Below are 19,248 nucleotides of genomic sequence, written 5' to 3'. Positions count from 1 at the left end.
GAACCCTCATATGCTGCTGGTGAGAATGTAAAATGGACCATCTGCTTTGAAACAGTCTGGCACTTCCTTAAATGGTTGAATATAGAGTTACCATATGACCCAGTAATTCCACCCCTAGATATACAACCAAGAGAAATGAAAACATGTCCACACAAAGATCTATACAAAAATATTCACAGCAGCATCAGTCAAAATAGCCAAAAGGGGCCTGCCCGTGGCTTAGCGGTTAAGTGCGCATGCCCCTCTACTGGTGGCCTGAGCTCGGATCCCAGGCGCACACCGACTCACCGCTTCTCCGGTCATGCTGAGGCCGCGTCCCACATACAGCAACTAGAAGGATGTGCAACTATGACGTACAACTATCTACTGGGGCTTTGGGGGTAAAAAAAGCAGGAGGATTGGCAATAGATGTTAGCTCAGAGCCAGTCTTCTTCAGCAAAAAAGAGGAGGATTAACATGGATGTTAGCTCAGGGCTGATCTTCCTCACACACACACACACACAAAAATAGCCAAAAGATGGAAATTAGCCAAATGTGGCATATCCACACAATGGAATATTACCCAGCCTTAAAAAGGAATGGAGTACTGACACATGCTACAACATGGATGAACCTCGAAAACATTATGCTAATGAAAGAAGTCAGACACAAAAGGTCACATATCATATGATTCCATGTATACGAAATGTCCAGAACAGGCAAATCCATAGACATAGAAAGTAGATTAGTGTTTGCAAGGGGCTGGGGGGAGGAGAGTAAGGGAGGGATTGCTAATGGGTATTGGGTTTCTTTACAGGATGATGAAAATGTTCTGAAACGAGTGCCGTTGGTTATGAAATCTTGTGAATATACTAAAAATCAATGAAGCGGACACTTTAAAAGGGTAAACTTATGGGATGTGAATTATATCTTGATAAAGTTATCTTTTTAATTGTCTTTAAAGACACTCCAAGGACATTATAACAAAGTGACCTTGAATAAGCCCCTTAAGCTCCCTGTGCCTCAGTTTCCTCACTATAAACTGGGGTAATAATAATAATACCTACCTCTGAGGACTATGATGAGGATTAAGTGAGAATAGGAATGCCAAGCCTCTGGCAAATGCCTCGCTTCTCATAATCACCCAGTAAGTGGCAGCTTTTCCTAATATCATGTTCATTCAGACTCCCTGGCTCTGCGCCGGGGACCAGGGCCGCATGGAGATGGAGGTGTGGGGAAGACCAGTCCCTTCTCTGGAGGCTCTCACAGGAGCAGGATAGAAAAATAGGGATCTAGTGAGCAGAAGATACCACGTGACACACGCTATAGGCGTGATGGGAGCCGCCGGGGCACAGCAGAAGGGGGCGTGGCGGCTCGTCTCAGCAAACCGATGGTGCCCACGGGGTGCCAGCAGAGAGCAGGCGGCTCAAGAATAGCAACCCTGTAGCGTATTTCTTCCAACCAAAGGTGCCAGCCAACATAAGATGCATGTTATCTTATGTACACAAAGAAAGGTCAACATGCCACCAACTTAATTACAGCTCACCATCCGGTGTAAGTCACACCCTAACATCAGACAGGTTAAATGTAGATAACAAAAAACATGCATCTCAGAACTGATGAAATACTGTACATGCCAAGCACTTCATCTGAGATGAAGCTTTCGAACTCTACAGCAATTCTGGGAGATGTACAGTTGTTAAAGTTAATCCAAACTAATTCTAAGATTCATCCAGCTCCCTGTAGCGGCCCTTAACTCTGACCCTTAGCTCTGACCTCACTGTAGCCCTAAGTCTGACACTGAGTCTAACCTGGAATCCTAACCCTAAGAGTAGCCCTATCCTTAAGGCTAATACCAACACCAATATCGGTTGTAACTCTAACAGAAATGTTTTTATTCCCATTTCAAAGGTGAGCACACTGAGTCTGAATTGGGCTTAAGGGGTTTATCCACAGTCCTATGGCTTATAGCGGCAGAGCTGAATTTGAACCCAAAGTAGTCTAACTCTGAAGTCTATGCAGTTTTTTCGCACTCCAGGGAACCTGAGCCTACGAGAGAGAAAGAAATGCAAAACGCTACCCAGGCTCTGGGTAAGCCCCGGATAGAGGTCAGACTCTGCTCAGACCCTGGTGGGGAAATAACTGATTTACACCGGAAGCTGCTTCCTTTGGCCAAGAGAGCATGCTGCCTACACTGTGGGGTGCTCCTGGGTGCTTGTTAAATTATGCACAGTATGTTGGAGCCAGGACCAGAGAGTCAAGTTACTCAACAGGGGATGAAGGGGACCCTCCAGCAGGACCCTCCTCAGATAGGTGCAGGGAAGGCCAGGAGGAACCCACCCATCATTTCCCCAGCCCCAGAGGCCGGTGGTCAGCAACTTCTCGGGGAGCGGGGCCTGCTGCTCCACAGACAGCTGCCCACGTCCCAAGGCATGAGTGGTGTTGCGTGAGTTCCCAGCACATTCTTCCATTGCTAGGAGCAGCCTTTGCTGGGCCTGATTCCCAGCTCTGCGCAGTTGGCCTGGTTGTCAGCCTGCCCACCCTATCAGCCCTCCAGGCCCAGGTGGGCACCCCAGCGCCCCCACAGCCCTCTTCCTCGTCTGGAGGGTTAGAAAGCTAATGGGATTCGGCCACATCCCACACCTGCGGTCAGCCCCACTTCTCCTAAACACTCCACATTGTCCCAAATGCTGCAGAGGGGAAGGGCGGTGACAATGATTCTCAAATACTGCATGGCCTTGGGCAGCCTGCAAAGTGCTGCCACATCTCCTTTCTCAACCAGCCTCAGCAGCACATCTGGGAGGCAGAAGGGTCTAGGAGGCAGCCGGGCAGCTACCCTTCTCTGTCTAGCTGTCAGGCACTGGTTCAAATCCTGGTTTCACCTGCTCCCCGTATCTCTTAACTCCACCATAGCACCTGCTGAGCACCATGCTACAATTTCACGTGTGTCTGTGCATGTATACACCACTAAGCACCTTCATCCTCACCTGATGAGATCATTAGGCTATATAGCCACAGAGTAATTTTTATCATATATCACTCTCTCATGCACACATAAAAGAAAATACAAGCAACATAGTTTTCCTCTAAAGACAGAGCCCGTCCGACTTCTGTGAATTAGGCCCATGCATTTCCACACAGCATCATCCTCTGGGCCATCACGCTTGTTAAAGCCATTCACAATGAACTCCTTTAGTCTTCACAACAACTTATGTGGACAGGACTACAGTTAACCCCATTTTATAGATGGGGTCTATAAAAAACTGAGGATCAGAGAGGTTTAAAAACTTGCCGCAGCAAGCTAACACAGACAAAAGTCTTGCAGACTCGAAAGCCCTTGCTGGACATTTCCATTCTACTGCATTTCTTCTTGGCTTAGCTATGCGATGAGCGAAAAGAATACAGGCTTTGGGCAGATTTGGGTTTGCATAATACATTTGCTACTTTCTTACAATCTGTGTGATCACTTAATCGCCCAGGATCTCATTTCCTCATGTGCAAATGAGGATAATAATGCAAGTTAAAAGGGCTTTAAACTATTAAAGATAAGGAAATACTATCAAGATTCTCCTTATCTTTCCCCTTGAGGAGGACCTAGGTTAATTTTCTGAGTCAAATTGAGTATCCATACAATGACTTGAGTCTTAGAAGTGTTTAGGGCCTTGGAAAATGCTAAATCTGAACACCCAGGGGGCTTCCCCAGGCCTCCACTTACTGACCGGCCTCTAGGGGTAAAGGTGTCTTGCTGCCTCCTGTCCAGGCCAGAATGCTTCCGTGGGATGAACCCCTTCTGTATGCTGGATGACTTTCACCTGTCATCCATGCACCAGCACCCTGAGAGCAGTCCTAACAAGCAATCTTACACAGATGAACCCTGAGTCTCAGAGACCCCGATCACTTGCCCTGTTGCCCCAATTACCCGGCTACAAATTGGTGAAACTAGGATTTCAGCTCAGGTCTGTCTGAGTACGACGGTTGGTCCAAAATTTCACGGCATCAAAGGTACCTTCCCCAAGACTGTCAGATCTGAAGATCGAGTGGGCTTATTAGAAAAGGCTTGAGCAGGATATAGGAATACGTATATGTAAAAATCAAAGGTGACATCTACATTTGAGTGATGAGACTATGTGATTCCCAATAACTCAGACATTCGTGCTGTCAATTGCAACACTTGGACAATAATTTCCTGTCCCTGTCTACTGCACCAAGCAGCTAAGATCACCTGTTTTATTTCCTCCTTAGCGACAGCTTTTTATTGCTGGAAATCTCTTTTGAGTGTAAGCTCCATAAAGTCAAAGACTTCCATGTTCATCATTTTTCCCAGCATGTAGCACGGTGCCCAGCACACAGAAGGTCAATGATAAATATCTGTTGAAAGAGTGCACTGCAAATATGAATTTGAAAGATTAAAATGTGAATTTCAGGTTTCATAATAATTCCTTTGTTATGATTTTAATTCCTTATTAACTATTTTCAGCTCAGTTTCATAAACAGCCACTGACCACCTACAATGTGCCAGGCACTGTTAGATACCAAGGGACAAAGATGATTATAATTATAAGTATGCTCACACACACCCCACTTGTTTCTCAAGAATTAAGAGGTACACAAGGCAAAGATTTGGGTCCCCACTGCAGAGAGGAGAAGCGACTTACACATACGAGGGGCAAGTTTTGGTACTAGAATCCAATTTTAAGACTTTAAACCTATAATTTGTTCACTCAGAACCCTCCCCTCCTCCCCACACCCCCGCTGCTGCCCAGGAACCCAGGGGAGCGAGTCATTAGCAAGGGAGCTCATCTCCACGATGCTGTTTGCCTGTGATGAGGTGTCAGTTGAGGAAATGAGGATGGGGTGGGGGGCGGGAGGGTCTCTTCCCCCAAGTTATTTGTTTGAACTTGGCGCTGTTTCCCTCAGATGCTGCCTATGCAGAGGAGGAGAGGAGTTTTGTATTTTGGAGATCCTGGGTCTGGATCCATATTTAATTTCAATTTCACAAGTAAAACATGAATGTCATGTCTTTGTGCAAAAGTAAAACGTGAGCGATAAGGCTCAAGTCCCTTTAATCATCAGCCCCAATCCCAGCCCCTCCTACGAAGAGGGGACTACTACTGTTAATTCCATAGTGGACCTTCTGGATCTTTCTCTTTTGCATGTATATTTATCTCTCAAATGTGATACAGTACTTACTATGTTCCAGGCATTGTTCCAACTGCTTTTCAAATATTAAATCATTTCTATTTATGAACCCATAGAAATTAGTGCTATGTCCCGAATATGTGAACACACAACCACAAACACACACTGTGCCAGAGTTCTACAACTTGCCTTTGTCACTAAGTGGTACCCATATCAGTACATATAAAATGGCCTCCTCCTCTTCAATGACAGCATGGTTATCCATTACGCACGTGCACTGGTTTGTTTCATGAGTACCCTACTGGTGTACATTTAGGTTGTTTAAGTGCCATGAATATCCTTCCACAGACCTTGTGTATAGTAAGAGTGGAGAGGATTTCTAGGGTAGCTTTACTTAGGGGGCCTTAAATCTTAACCCTTAGTAGGTTTATCCATGAATAATATATGCTTGGGGCAGAGTTGTTAAATCTGTCAGTCAGTGGTGGGGAGGAGGAGGGATGGAGCGTAGGGTTACAACTGAACTTTGACCTAAAAACTGGTCCCTTCCCCACCGCCTTCTTTGGGAGTCAGAGATAAGCTAAAGACAAGGATGACCTTGTCTCTTCGCCTCGGGATGTGTGAAGCCACCTTGATTTTCACCAAAGCAGAGTTGGAGTGGCTCATTGTTGGAAGGAGCAAAAAGCCAGGCTGCGCTAGCCTAGTCAGGTCTGGCGGACAGGAGCCCAGGGCTACCAGGAGCAGTGAGGAATGATGGTGCTATCACTTCCACTCTGAGACCTGGAGCAAGTCATTGGACTTCTCTGGCCCTCGGTTTCCTCATCAGGAAAGCTGAGTTCCTAGTGCCTGCCCTGTGGCCACACGTTGCTTTAATCTGAGAATCAAATGAAGGAGTGGAGAATTGCAATTCCGAAGTGAAGCACTATTTTCCTTAGAAATTCCCCCAGGACAGGATTAAAGCCTTTTGTTATGCAGCTAGCAAAGCCCAGGCCTCCATCTAAACTGCCCCAGACATTAGGCTTCTCTGTCCCTTGATGAATAACTTCCTTAAGCTGTTTGTGTGGGAGGCCTTAATGGTAAAAATCCCCTAACGTGTTAAGGACTTTACACCTGCAAAAATTCCTGCAGCTGTTTGATGAGTGCTTACCGTGCGTGCGTGCACATTTACACGCCCTGAGAAGGGAGTCATACCATCCCCATTTTACAGAGTCAAAGACTAAGACTCAGAGAGGTTACAGGGCTTGTTCCAGCCTACACAGCTCGTAAGCACCAGAGCTGAAGCCAGCCTACTGACAAAGCCTGGATGTTCAGCCACCAGACCTCCCACGGGGGAAGCAGCTCAGATGGCCCTCCCAGGCTGCTGCTGTGGGTTAGAAGCTCTGGAGTCAGACAGAGATGGCTGAGATTTGCCCTTGCTAAACAGTCTTCTCTCACTAGATGAACTGCCAGTGTCTTGAGCTCCACCACTGGGGTCATCCCTTTGGCTGGGCCAAGCAACGATCTTTCCTTGACTTGCTCTGTCAATGTGGAGGGGCAGGGAATGGTAACCATGGTCTTAAAATAGGTCCCCCTAACGGGGAGGAGGGCCCATCAACAATATATGTCACCGTGTAGGTCTCTAAGAGGCAGCCTTTTTCAGCTATCCAGGGGCAAGAGGAAAGCATCATGGGAAGCCACCTGTGTCCAGGCAGCCCCGCTCCTACATCCCCATAAGGCCTCGAGCTTGGTACTGAACTTTTCTGCCCCTCAGGGAATCAGAGATGTGTCTTCTCTGAACACAGCCAGAACTCAGGTGAATGCTGAATCATGGCAGGTGTCTGAGCTAAGAGGGAACTTATAGTTAGTTTCCTGATTGCTCCGCATTTCACGGATTGACAAAGGGAGGCTCCAATGGGGACATAACTCATGCAGGTCTGGGGAGTCTTCATGCTTCCTTCATTCAGGACCCACCCCAATGACTCTGGGACATTCCACCCCGATGTGTCAGTCCTCAGGTTCCAAGGTGACAGTCGGCCTGCCTGTGTACACAGGTGTGGCTGGAGAGCCCCAGGTGTTACCTGCAGGCTGACCCGCTCCTATGCGCACACTAGCCGCATGATGACCCCAGCCAACTTCTAGGGGAGCCGCCTGGGCTGAAAGACAGATAGACTTTCCCCCTCCCCTCCTCTTTTATCTATTTCACGAGAGGACCCACTGTGGTTAATTAACACTCTCCTGCTAATGTTCTTTGGCCTGGAATTTGGGGAGATCTAGAGGCAAGGAGGTGGGGCAGGAGCAAGGGTGAAAATGTCTTCTTTCCTTAAACAAAGAGTGATTTAGCACACTCATTGTGTCAAGGCCTGTGTTCGGCTGGTAGAAGATGCGCAGCTGAATCAATGCCCGTGTGGTCCTGGGCGTTGTGGTAGAAGATGCGCAGCTGAATCAATGCCCGTGTGGTCCTGGGCTGAATCAACGCCCGTGTGGTCCCAGGTCGGACACCTCTGGCTCCAGGAGGACTTGTTCTGGAGTACAGGAAGGCCCCACCAATTACCTTCAGGTCTTCAGAGTGGCAGAGGCCATGTCCACACAGCAGGACAGGGAAGCCAGTGTGGACATGCAGAGCCAGCAGGGGAAAACCATGTAGGAGGAGAGAACAGAGCCAGCAAAAGCACAGAGACCGGGCACATAGAGCTGGAGCCATCCAGTGGCTGAAGTCCTAATGGACAATGGTGGGAGGGGAGGCGAGAAAGGTAACTTGGTGCCAGGGAACAAAAGATCTTGCTTGCCAGGCTGAGGAGCTGGGCATTTCACTTTTTTGACAAGAGTTGGCACCCTATGAGAGCAAGAGGGTGGCTTTTGGACTGAACAGAGCTGAGTTCAAATCCAGACTTCAGCTAGGAGAACTTGGGCAGCTAAGGACCCCTTTCTGGTCTTGGTGTCATATCTGTAAGAGGAGCAGTAACAGGGCCCACCTCCCAGGAGTGCAGTGACCATCCACTGAGCACACAGAGATGGTCCTCTCCTTCTCTCTCCCTTTTGGGCCAGACCTTCAGGATTTTATGCCAGAATCATTTGCTCCATTTTCTAGGACAACTGGACTAGTAGTTTGCACTAATTTAGACATAGTCATAGCTAGCCCTCAATACTAGTTTCTACTGCTTTATGCCCAAGGATACAGATGTTTGCTCTCATTTAGAACACAAATCCATAAAAAGGCAATTTGTTGCTAGGTTGGGAGACTGGGTCAGCCCTGACAGAGATCCAACGAGCGAGATTTCACAGTGACTCCAGCTTTGTAAGCGAGAAATATTCAATAAGGAATTTCCTTGAAATATGGAGTGGTGTGCATTCGCCACACATATTCAATATCCATCTTTCATCGGAAGTGCCAGAATTCCTCCGCCAAGCAGAGAGCTTTGAAAAGCAACTCATTCTCCTGCTGCTCCTTTATTGAAGGACTTGAACAGTGAACAAGTTATTTTAAAAATTATTTCAAGTCAAACATTCACTTGATCACCCCAGTCTAGTTTAACTTGGAAAGCTACATTCTGAGGGTTTTGCAAAAAAAAAAAGAACGGCCACGGCTTAAATCAGAATGTGGATAGCATTATCAAAAACTTATGTTCCTGTCTCAAAGTCAACTGGAGATACTTTAAGATCCAAATAATTTCAGAATTCTAGAGTTTCAGAGAGAGTATTGTCATCAGTTGGGCATGAAGGTGTTTTGACGTCACCATTTCACTTGTAGATACTGGGTTGACCTACCAGGCAGAGCTGAAAATGACTATATCTACAAACCTTATGAGAGGGGAATAAAATGTTCTTTGGGGACCTGTTAAAAAAAAACCTGCGAGGTATCATGTAGACAAGAGGGGTTCTTTTCAGTTCAACTGTCCTGTGCTTGGCTCATATAATGAATTCCCCAAGCTATCATTACTAGGAACAGACTACTTTTCCCCATAATACATAAATTACAAACAACCCAACGACACGGGAGATGGACTCTTGTGATTTTAAACCCAAGACCTTCTGGTCTGCAGAAAGAATTTCGCTGCTAAGTGAAACCAAATCCACATTGTGGATCAAGCATCAGTTTTTGTCCCTGGCTGCGGGTAGATACCCCAAACAAGAAAATAAACACAAACTCCGGAAAGGAGGTGATCAGGGAGCTAGTGTTGGGATTGACCGGCCCAGAAATGATCAAGTGTGCATAACGAAGGAGTAAGGGGTTGGGAGAGAAGGGGTGTGTGTGTGTGTGTGTGTGTGTGTGTGTGTAGGGCAGTGTAGTCCAAAATTCCTGATCTCCTGGCTAAGAAAAGATGAAGAAAACCCCCAACACAAATCAAACAAATTGAAAGTTGAGGTTGTTCTGGGAATTATTCTCCTTTTTCCCATTGGGACAAGCAGAGAACTGGCCTGAATTATCCAGATGGGCTGGTAAGGGCTCAGCCTCCTCTGTCCCTGGCACAGCCAGGCTGTAGTTGAGTCATAGTCTCAGATCCTTCAGATGGTGGGATTGAGCAGGTGACACAACCTGAGACCTCTGAAAGTGGCTTTTTTTTTTTTTTTCCAATTCCCATCACTCTGCCTGAGTCTTTAGGCTTCAGAAGCCTTGATTTCTGCACAGAAGCAGAGGGCAAAGGAGTCTGGCTGCTTCTTTAAAAGGCAGACAGGAATTAATGGGCCCAGGAAGTACCATTCTAAGAGTTCAGAAAACTATTCAAAACCACCGACAGTGATGTTGGAGCAAGTTGGAGTCTCCATTGGTGAATACGTTGAAGGATAGGACACATCTGGGAATATGTTTGTTAGTTTCCTCCCATGTTTAAAAAGTATCAACAATGATACCTATATAAATTTCACATCTGGATCTCAATATGACATACCAGCAAATGACCTTGTATCAAGTCCTCTTTAAAAAGATGAATACACTAACGAAGTTCCATATTACACATATCTCCACTGATACTAAATTTTCTAGACCCAAACTGTTATACATGTAACATGACCACCCAGGCATGGCAATCTTTTCCTATAACTTTTAGTTTTCTTTCATAATATTCTTTCCTTCAAAAAAAAAAAAATCCTCAACCTCTCAAATTATCTTTTAAGTCTTAAGTGTCCCTCTTTTACCAAAAATACATATCTAACTTGGATCACAAACACATTTTTGGGGTAAGTTTCTCAGAGTTAAGCAGCTAAAAGCTATGTAACTATTTTATTAGCAAGTCAATTGTTTTTCCAAGAGCTGTAAACCTACAGCTAACGAAAAAAGAATTACCCTTATCCATTTCAAAATGGACAGAAAGGTTAGACAGGAATGCAGAACGCTTAGAAAAAACAAAAAACTCCTGGTGCCTTCTTTCTGTCATGAAATATGTCCTTTCTTTTCCGGTTTGCTGACCACAATATGATGTGTTGGAATGCATAAGAAATGTAAATAAAACACCTCCTCCTGTCTTTCTCTGTGAGTCTTTTTTCTTAATTACATTTCGCCTCAGCATGGTCTTTATAAAGAGGACCTCAGGTTGCTCCGAAGGCTCAACTGTATACAAAGAAACGGGTCTCCGCTGCCTCCTGAGTGTTCTCTCCCTCCAGTTCCTCCAGAACCTCACAGAAGGGGTGATGTCTCTCGGCAAGTCTGTATACGACAAAGCTGACATATAACGTAAATACGGGCAGGACAGGGAGAACGGAGGGGAGCCAGCGGTGTCTGCCCTGCCACAGCACATACGAAGTCAACATGTGGCCCGTCTAGCACTCTGGGCAACCCTATGGGCCACTCTATCTCCCCCGGGTGACCGGCCTTCCAATCCGCATTCCAACACTTATTTATGGGAGAGGGATATATTAGCAGCAAATCGGTTTATGCAGATTTATATGTTTCAGAACCCCTGGCAGCCCCGAGCAGTCTTTGAACTGTGCCCTGCATCTCCCAGCAACAGCCTCCCACCAAGAAAGACCCCCGTGCATAGCTCAGATACGCCATTTGTGTCCAGTGATTCCATGCCCAGGATGAATCTCTTCCGAGGCTGAGTGATTTTTGCATCTTAATGGGTTCTGTGACACGGAGTCATTTCGCTGGTAACATGCTAAAGTGATACCCAGATTTTTAACACCTATGTGCGTGTTGGACTGATTGGCTCGGGCCTAAGACAAGCATTTAATGACACTCCAGTCAGTCCTAGCCCTGCTTAAGTGTCCCCTCAGCCAGGCTGGCTTAAAGAAAAATGACAGAAAATGTTCTTTAATAACTATGGTTTATCCATTTCTTTCAGATAGTAAGTGGCACGCTCTCACCTCATTTGCAGCTTTTAATCCCAAATGGACATTGCTTTTGAAATATCCTCTTTCTTTCTTTTTTCCTTTCCTTTTTTTTTTCTCCCTGAGGCTGCCACTTGAAAGTTGAAATCTAGCAAGAATGTAATGGTAGGTGCCAGCTTTCTGAATTACAGGGTGACTGTCTGAGCTGATCCTAAAAAGCAAGTGTCTTTTTTATACCGCATAAAAGGCTGAAATGTTTACATATCAAAAGGCTATAGGCCAATTTCTGTCAAAATTACACATGAAGTTAAGCAGTACAAGCAATTTATTTAAACACTAGTCATTGTAGAAAAATTCAAAACCATATGCTCTTTTAGCAGTTTTTCACAAATGCATTTGACCCATGACTTGGCTAGACATACAAGCTTCATAATTTACTCTGAATTTCAAATCCCCTTGACGTTTAAATAAAAGATCTTCATTAATGAGGTTTACATGAATGAAAACTTTAGAAGCTGATATCGGTTAGCGAGGCGCTTGGAGAACTGTCTGAACATTCGCTCTAATTTTCAAATGACTGACTTTGCTAATCATTTCAAGAGAAAGTTCCACTGAGAACAAATTATCGTCATTTGCATGCTGTGATTTGCAATAGCAACGGTGCAGTCACTTTGAAACAAACTTTGGTAAATAGTTCAGCTGAAAGCGAGTTTCTGCAACCCTGGAAAACCAGAGCTATTTTATCCTGATGCCTTGGGAACACGTCATTTTTCGACACCCTCTTCTTCTTCTCCCCCTCCCCCCCAGTGTTGTGTTGAGTTTTCCTAACACCTTGATTATTTTGTCCTCAGGGGCTTGGTGGGTTTATTTGGAATGTTGCAAAACTTCCAGAAAAACGCGGCTAATAAGCGTCCCTACGTCCCGCTGAACACGGGAGACCCAGCCCTTGTGCGCGCTGCCCCTTAGTGGGGTAGCATTTGTGCCCCGTGCTCAACTCCATCAATCCGACCTCACAGGGAAACTCCCCTGCGGCTACCGGAGGTGTCCTCAAGGGAGCAGCAGGGCCATGGAGCGGGTTTTCAGCACTAGTTTTGAGACACTGAATTTTTTTTTTTTAAAGCCCAAATACAAACAATAAAACTGAGTTGCGCTGTGAAGACTGCGCGGGGTCTCGACGCTGCGCACTGTTCCTAATTCCTCTCACCCGCCTAATTCGCCCTGCGAGGGGGGCTCCATACCTTTGAAACGGACACGCCTGCTATTGGCAGATGCCACGAAAAATCCTACTTTAACGCATCCGATTATGAACTCTGCTCTGTGACCGGGCAAGAGGCTGAAAGAATTAAGGAAAGAAAGTTCCTGAAACGAACCGTAAGAAGTCGGGGCTACGTACGCATTTTTTTTAGCCATGGGTGTGTGTGTGTGTGTGTGTGTAAGGATAGTGGGGTGACGGTTTTCTCCATGATGAAAATATCTTGGGGTGGGAGGAGATACCAGACGCACACTCCGAATTTGGGCACTCTGTTTTAAATCAGAGAAGCAATTTAATCTACGCTCTATGAATCAATTGAGCGATGACCGCGGCATCTATCAAGCGTCTTGATAGATGCCGAAACGCAAATATACCTTATGCATGCAGAATCCGCTGATCTATTCTTTAATATCTTAAAAATGAGGGCTATTACCGGGGCGACGGACTCCTCAACAAACACGTTTTCATAGACTTCTGCGTGGTGATTGCTTTGTGTGAAATCGTGTTTGGCTGATAATAGGGAAAATCAGCGGCGTGTTTACTGCATTTCCGACCTAAGCGCTGGCCGGCAGCCTCTGGACGCTCGTGGTCCTCCCATGCTGAGCGGTGCGTGCGGGACCCACAAACAATCGCTTAGCAACACGCGGCGGGCAATTTGCGCGCGTCGTATTTGTTATTCCAATTGCACCGCGCAAGGCGAGGCCGCTGATTGTTTATTTAGCGCTGTGCGGACACTAGTGGGTTTCCGCCCGCGGAGTAGGCGCAGCGCCCCTGACTGCCTTCCCCAGCTCCGGCCTCCGCCAGAACACAGTGGAGCGCCCGCAGATTGAGGGGCAACCTGGAGGGGGAGGTCCCGCAGCGGGTGAGTCCAGGAGAGCTAGCTGAATACCTGGAGTATAGTGGCCTAGGGGTCCCTGTGACTTCTTCCCGGAAAGACCCCCCTCTGCAGGAGGACATAGCTTTCGGACTGGCTTTTCCTTATCTTGGACCCGGCTGATACAGAGACCCTGCCTTCAGGTGGGGGTGAGGACAGCACACTCCTTTGTCCCAAAAAAAGGACTAAAAACTGCCCCCAGTCTCCTTGGCGAAAGGGTGACAATTACCCAGCCTCATTAAATGTTAGGGTTGTCAGGGACGCAATGAATGTTGGCGTTGGTTCAAACAACTAAAAAACCAGAGGCCTAGACAGGAGGGATGATTTGCAAGGTGGCAACATTCGGTCTAGAACTCTGACGCTCAGACTCGCTGTAAAGTGCTCTTCCTTCCAGGAGTCCGATGGCACGGTGGGAGGACTGCAGGAAAGCAAGGGGCGAAATCTAGGGGTTTGCTAAAAAGAACAATGTACCAAGTGGAAGGAAGCATGACGGCGTGTATGGGGGACGTTGCCTTACATTTTTTAAAACTCGGAGGCACTCTTAGATCTGCAGCTGAAGTCTGCGCGCCATCCTGGTCTGAGCACCTTTGCAGAAAAGGACAAGGAATCTGAGCCGGTTTCCTGCTGCGCTTCTGCCTCCGCCCGGCTCAGCAATGGTCTTGAAAGATCCGCTCACCCGCGCACCGCCGCGCGCGCCCAGCCTCGAACCCAAACGCAGCCAGAGTCCCTGCTGAAGTTGCAGCCTCCGGTTGTCTTCCTTAAATTGCCCTGGAGAATTAAACCCGGGAAAGGCTGGCGGGGAATGTGTGTGCCCTGAACCTGGTGATTTTTAAGTCTCTGAGAACGGAAAAAAATGCCTCTATCCCCAGTTCGTAGGAGAGGGAAGGAGCTATACTTCTTTCTCTAGACCTGACCTTTCTCAAGGGGAGGGTCACACTCCTTTCTCTGGAGCGGCTTTTATTGTAAAAAAATCGATCACCTCCCCAAATAGAGACCCATCTCCACCCTGCCCGAATCTCCCCCTACAACCACTGCTTAGTCTGCTCAGCACTCAAAGAAGCAAGGGTCCCAGGCCAAGAGCGGGTGGGAGTGAGGGCGCAGAGGTCCGCGCCGGGAGGCCTAGGCGGAGAAGCGCCGCCGCCTAGCTTCTCCCCGCCAGTCCTGCGCGCCGCCGGAGTTCTGCGCCAGAGCAGGACCAAACCTCCGCGCAATCGCTCCTCTGACCCGGGAACTGCAATTGACAAGTGCCCTTTCCCCTTTGCCACAGCGCCAGAGGAGGAAGCAGCCCACATACTTAGCTTTACTGCAGCGACTTCAGACAACTCTGCGGGGAACCCTGTTAATCAGCCAGGGAGAAATAGCGAAAAATGGGCGTGAGTTATAGGCAACCCACCTTCGGGACATCCGAAGTGCCCCCCACCTCGGCCCTCGGCGGTCTCGCCTGCGTCTGGCACTGCCCCTTCCCTTGGAGTGGCCAGAGTTGCCTGCGCGAAGGGCCGAGAAAAGACGGCTCGGCAAGACGGGGGCTTGCGCCTGGCCCGCTGGATCTCGGGGGCTGCTTTCGTCCCGCGAGTGCCTTCGCCTACCTTCTCGCGGGGCGCTCGGCCGCCTGCGCGCCATCGTGGGCTGGACGCGCTTCCCGCGGCTCCGGCGGGCCGGTCGTGCCGCGCCGAGGATCTGGCAAATCACGGCGGCCGCCTGCCGCGAGCAGAGCCGGGCTTCGGCCAGGCCGCCGGGGCCCCGGGAGCCCGGCCTGGGCCTGCCGGGGGAAGGACAGCTAGGGGGCCTGTCTCAGTCAGGGAGCCGGCAAGTCGGAAGGGAAAAACGCAACTCAATTGTTGGGGAAGCGGATAGGGAATCCCCAAAGCCCCATTTTTGGGTTTTGTATTGAAAACAAAAACAGTTTGAAGGAGAAGACACCCCATTTCCAAAAATAAGAATCAAAAAAGCAAAGAAAAAATACAAAACCTACCGACACCCACACAGAGAGCAGCTGGGAGCATCGCTTCACAGTGCTACTCTTGGTTGCAATTTTTAACAGTGGCTGATTTTGGTCTCCGCTGTGTAAGGGCCTAGGGACTATGGTAGTTTTCAGACCCAAAGTGACTGCAAAAAAATTATATATATATTTTAAGAACCACGATGCATCTCTTTCATCTCTTTTGCCTTTACAAATTTCTGCCTTTGCAAAAACAAAAGGGTTTGGGGGGGGTTAACTAGATTAAAAAAATAGAGGTGAAATTAGGCGGTGAGTGAGTGGGGCCGGGAGAAAGGGCGGAATTTTCAATCTTGCTTGAGGAAGGACGCAGCCCCTCACATTTTATAAAACAAAACAAATTCCAAAAGAAAAAAAAAAGTAGCCCCAGTGTAAAATCGGCCACAATGAATTTGAGCTTCATGCAGGGGAAATCGCACCCAATAATAGGACCCAATCTGAGAAAAACGGGTGGGGGCGGAGAGGTCGGGCGGAGGGAGTTGTTAACTGCGGCCGCACAATGGAATTAATGAGATTAACTGGGGCAATTAGGACGCCCGCCCAGCTCCGCCGGCCCGCGGCGGGGCGGCTGAATGGAAGAGATTAGGTTAATTTCATTAATTCGCAATCCACAATCTCTTTTCAGGCCCCGTAACCCCCTCCCCTTGGCACCTCTCCCCCTCCCCCTTCTCTAAAGTCCCCCCACCCAAAGGCACAGAAAGGGCCCAATCTCGTTCTGTTTGTCATCTGCATATTACCAGGAACTAAATCCAGGATGACGTCGACTCGGTATAAAACCAACAAGAGGTTCAGCTGGTCTAAACTCCGTCCTACCCGCGGGTTGAGTTCAGCGAACGCGGCAGCGCGGGGAGGGCGGGAGGAGGGAGAGCGGACGCAGGGGGCGGGGAGGGGCGCGGGGCTGCGCGCTCGCCCGCGCTCTCTTTCGGTTTGGTCCGCCGCGGGAGGAGAGTGCACCCCCCCACTTGGAGGCTTTTTCCTCGGCGCGTCCCCGCCGCCCCCCGGTCCCGGCGCGGGGCTCGGGGATGCCCGCCAGCATGTTCAGCATCGACAACATCCTGGCCGCCCGGCCGCGCTGCAAGGACTCGGTGCTGCCGGTGGCGCCCAGCGCCGCGGCTCCCGTCGTCTTCCCGGCCCTGCACGGGGACTCGCTCTACGCCGGCGGCGGAGCCTCCTCGGACTATGGCGCCTTCTATCCGCGCCCCGTGGCCCCCGGCAGCGCAGGCCTCCCGGCCGCGGTCGGCGGCTCCCGCCTCGGCTACAACAACTACTTCTACGGGCAGCTGCACGTGCAGGCGGCGCCCGTGGGCCCGGCCTGCTGCGGAGCCGTGCCGCCGCTGGGCGCCCAGCAGTGCTCCTGTGTCCCGACGCCCCCAGGTAAGGTCGCCTGCCTGCCCGCCTTCGCCGCCTGCTGCGGTGGTCTTCAGCCCCTGGGGCGTGGGTGGGCGGTGGCGCGTCCTTTTTTTTTCCCTTTGCACAAACTTTTCTTCTCTTGCGAATCTGCCCTCCCCCTACTTTTGCCCATCGGGGGCAGGGATTTGCACCCTTGCTGCAAACTTGAAGCGAGTTAGCGGAAACTAACTCAGTGCCTGCATGGGGAGACTGTGCTTTTAGGATTCCCTAACAGGCTTTTGGGAATGTGCGGGTGGACGCTCTAGCATGATCCCCCCCATTTCCCTGCATCCTCGTTTTCCGCGCACCCCAATTCCCATCACCCCCTTGGCAGACGATTTTAAAGTCGGAGTAGGTCGCAGGCGGCCGGTCTTGTGCGCAGCGGCAAGGGAGGCGGCTGACCGCGCGCCCCGCTCTGTCGCAGGCTACGAGGGCCCCGGCTCGGTCCTGGTGTCCCCGGTGCCGCACCAGATGCTGCCCTACATGAACGTGGGCACACTGTCGCGCACCGAGCTCCAGCTCCTCAACCAACTTCACTGCCGGCGGAAGCGGCGGCACCGCACCATCTTCACCGACGAGCAGCTGGAAGCGCTGGAGAACCTCTTCCAAGAGACCAAGTACCCAGACGTGGGTACACGCGAGCAGCTGGCCCGGAAGGTGCACCTCCGTGAGGAGAAAGTGGAGGTAGGCGCGGGGCCTTGCCGGGGCGCGCCTAACGGCCCCTCCCAGCGAAAGAGGGCCCCAGGCGGGTTTGCGTAGCTCTCCTTGGGTCTCCCTGTGCTTTAAAAACATCCCGATGGCGGCCCGGAGGCTGCTGGAGGGCGCTTTAGGCCCAGGAAGTTGAACGAAAACGCGGAAGCGGGAGTGAGTCTCCTCTCCTTTTGTTGGCGCGCGCGGGGTCCCCCGGTTCCAATTCCACGCGGAGGTCGCCCTGCGGCCGCACTGAGTCCCGGGGGTGCCCTGGCCCCGGGCGAGCGCGCCCTGGATCTTAACTGTTGTTTTGTCTTCCGTTGCGCAACAGGTCTGGTTTAAAAACCGCCGTGCCAAATGGAGGCGGCAGAAGCGGTCCTCGTCGGAGGAGTCAGAAAACGCCGAGAAGTGGAACAAGACGTCGTCGAAAGCGTCGCCGGAGAAGAGGGAAGAGGAAGGTAAAAGTGATTTGGACTCGGACAGCTGACGGCCTCGGGCCGCCGCGGCACTTGCCTAACTCGAAGGACTTGCACAGACAGACGATGCTACTTTCTTGCACACGCGCTGCCTTGAGGGAGGGGGTCGAGAAAGAGGAACGAGGATCTGTAAATAGTGTATAGAGCGGGGAGGGTGCGCGCCTGGGGTCGGCCGCGCCGGGGCTTGCAGCCCTGCGGTCCCAGGCCGCGGGCACCTCGCTCCCCACCGTAGTATTTATAGTTAAGTTAACGGTGACAATACAATAAAGTGATGGCGATGTAGACGGGCCACATTCTGTATTTCGTACCCCACCACCAGCACCATCTGAGGCCTGAAAAGAAATCTCTAGTCTGTAGCTTCGGAAGAAAAATTGGGCGGCTCTGACTTGTCCAAAGGAAAAAAAAAAAAAAACAGAAAGAAAGAAAAAAAGAAAGAAACTCTGGATACGAATCAGTCACAGGACGGGTGTCCTGGTTTTAAAGTAGACTTGGTCTCTGGGTCTCCAGGAAGGGGTGGAAAGTGGCATCGCCCGGCGACCAGGGAGGTAGCATTGCCCATGAGGGGGACAGCCGGGGTTCCTGTGCCCCCTCTCCCGTGGGGATAACGGGCACTCCTTCCCTTCTTGCCGCTGACCGGAAGCTGTAGAGGGAAAGCAGATCCCCGGAGCAGGGAGAACCTGGGAGCTTCTCCGGGCCCTGCTCCCGCGAAATCCGCAGACTTAATGCTGCTGATCCGAGGGTGGAATTAGGCTGCGGTGGGCATGCCCTCTCTCCCGATGCTTTCCTGGATTTTTCACGGTCACTCCCGCTGCCCCACTTCTTCCCGAGCAAGCATTTCAGCGCACAACCCTGCTCGGCACGTCTCCCGCCTGCTGGCTCCCAGGGCCACCGAGGCACCCGCGCTGAGCGGGTTGTCCTTCCTCCTGGGCATCTGGGGTGGCCAGGGCCTAGCCCTGCGTTCCGGCCTTCTGTTGGCCAGCGGGGTCTGAGAGCGCACGGGGCGGCAGAATCCCTGCGAGGTGGGAGTGCCCACGCCTCCCGCTTTCTCTCGTGACTGTCTCCCCTCTGCGGTCGCTGGGACCGGAGGAGGAGCACCCCGGGGGCGCGCTGCTCTGATCAGCAGCTTGCAAAGGCCTGGAGAAGCTTACCCGTGCGGGATAAGCTCTTGGGGCAAGAGTATGCGTTCTGTATGGTTCTCCGGACCATGGGGGAC

At 50.2% G+C, this 19,248-nt stretch overlaps 1 protein-coding gene across 1 annotated transcript; it reads left to right on the top strand.

The window, feature by feature from the left end:
- Positions 1-16,387: 16,387 nt before the first annotated feature.
- GSC (goosecoid homeobox) lies at positions 16,388-18,421 on the top strand. The gene is made up of 3 exons (XM_058567632.1): positions 16,388-16,854; positions 17,294-17,553; positions 17,891-18,421. Exons 1-3 carry the CDS (start codon positions 16,503-16,505, stop codon positions 18,044-18,046), a joined length of 768 nt encoding a protein of 255 aa, XP_058423615.1. The 5' UTR covers positions 16,388-16,502; the 3' UTR covers positions 18,047-18,421.
- The last annotated feature ends 827 nt before the right edge of the window (positions 18,422-19,248 follow it).

Source organism: Diceros bicornis, chromosome 24, assembly GCF_020826845.1.
Source record: "Diceros bicornis minor isolate mBicDic1 chromosome 24, mDicBic1.mat.cur, whole genome shotgun sequence".
NCBI classification, from domain to species: domain Eukaryota; kingdom Metazoa; phylum Chordata; class Mammalia; order Perissodactyla; family Rhinocerotidae; genus Diceros; species Diceros bicornis.
The sequence above is the reverse complement of the archived record's forward strand: the minus strand, read 5'-3'. Positions and strand labels throughout refer to the sequence as shown.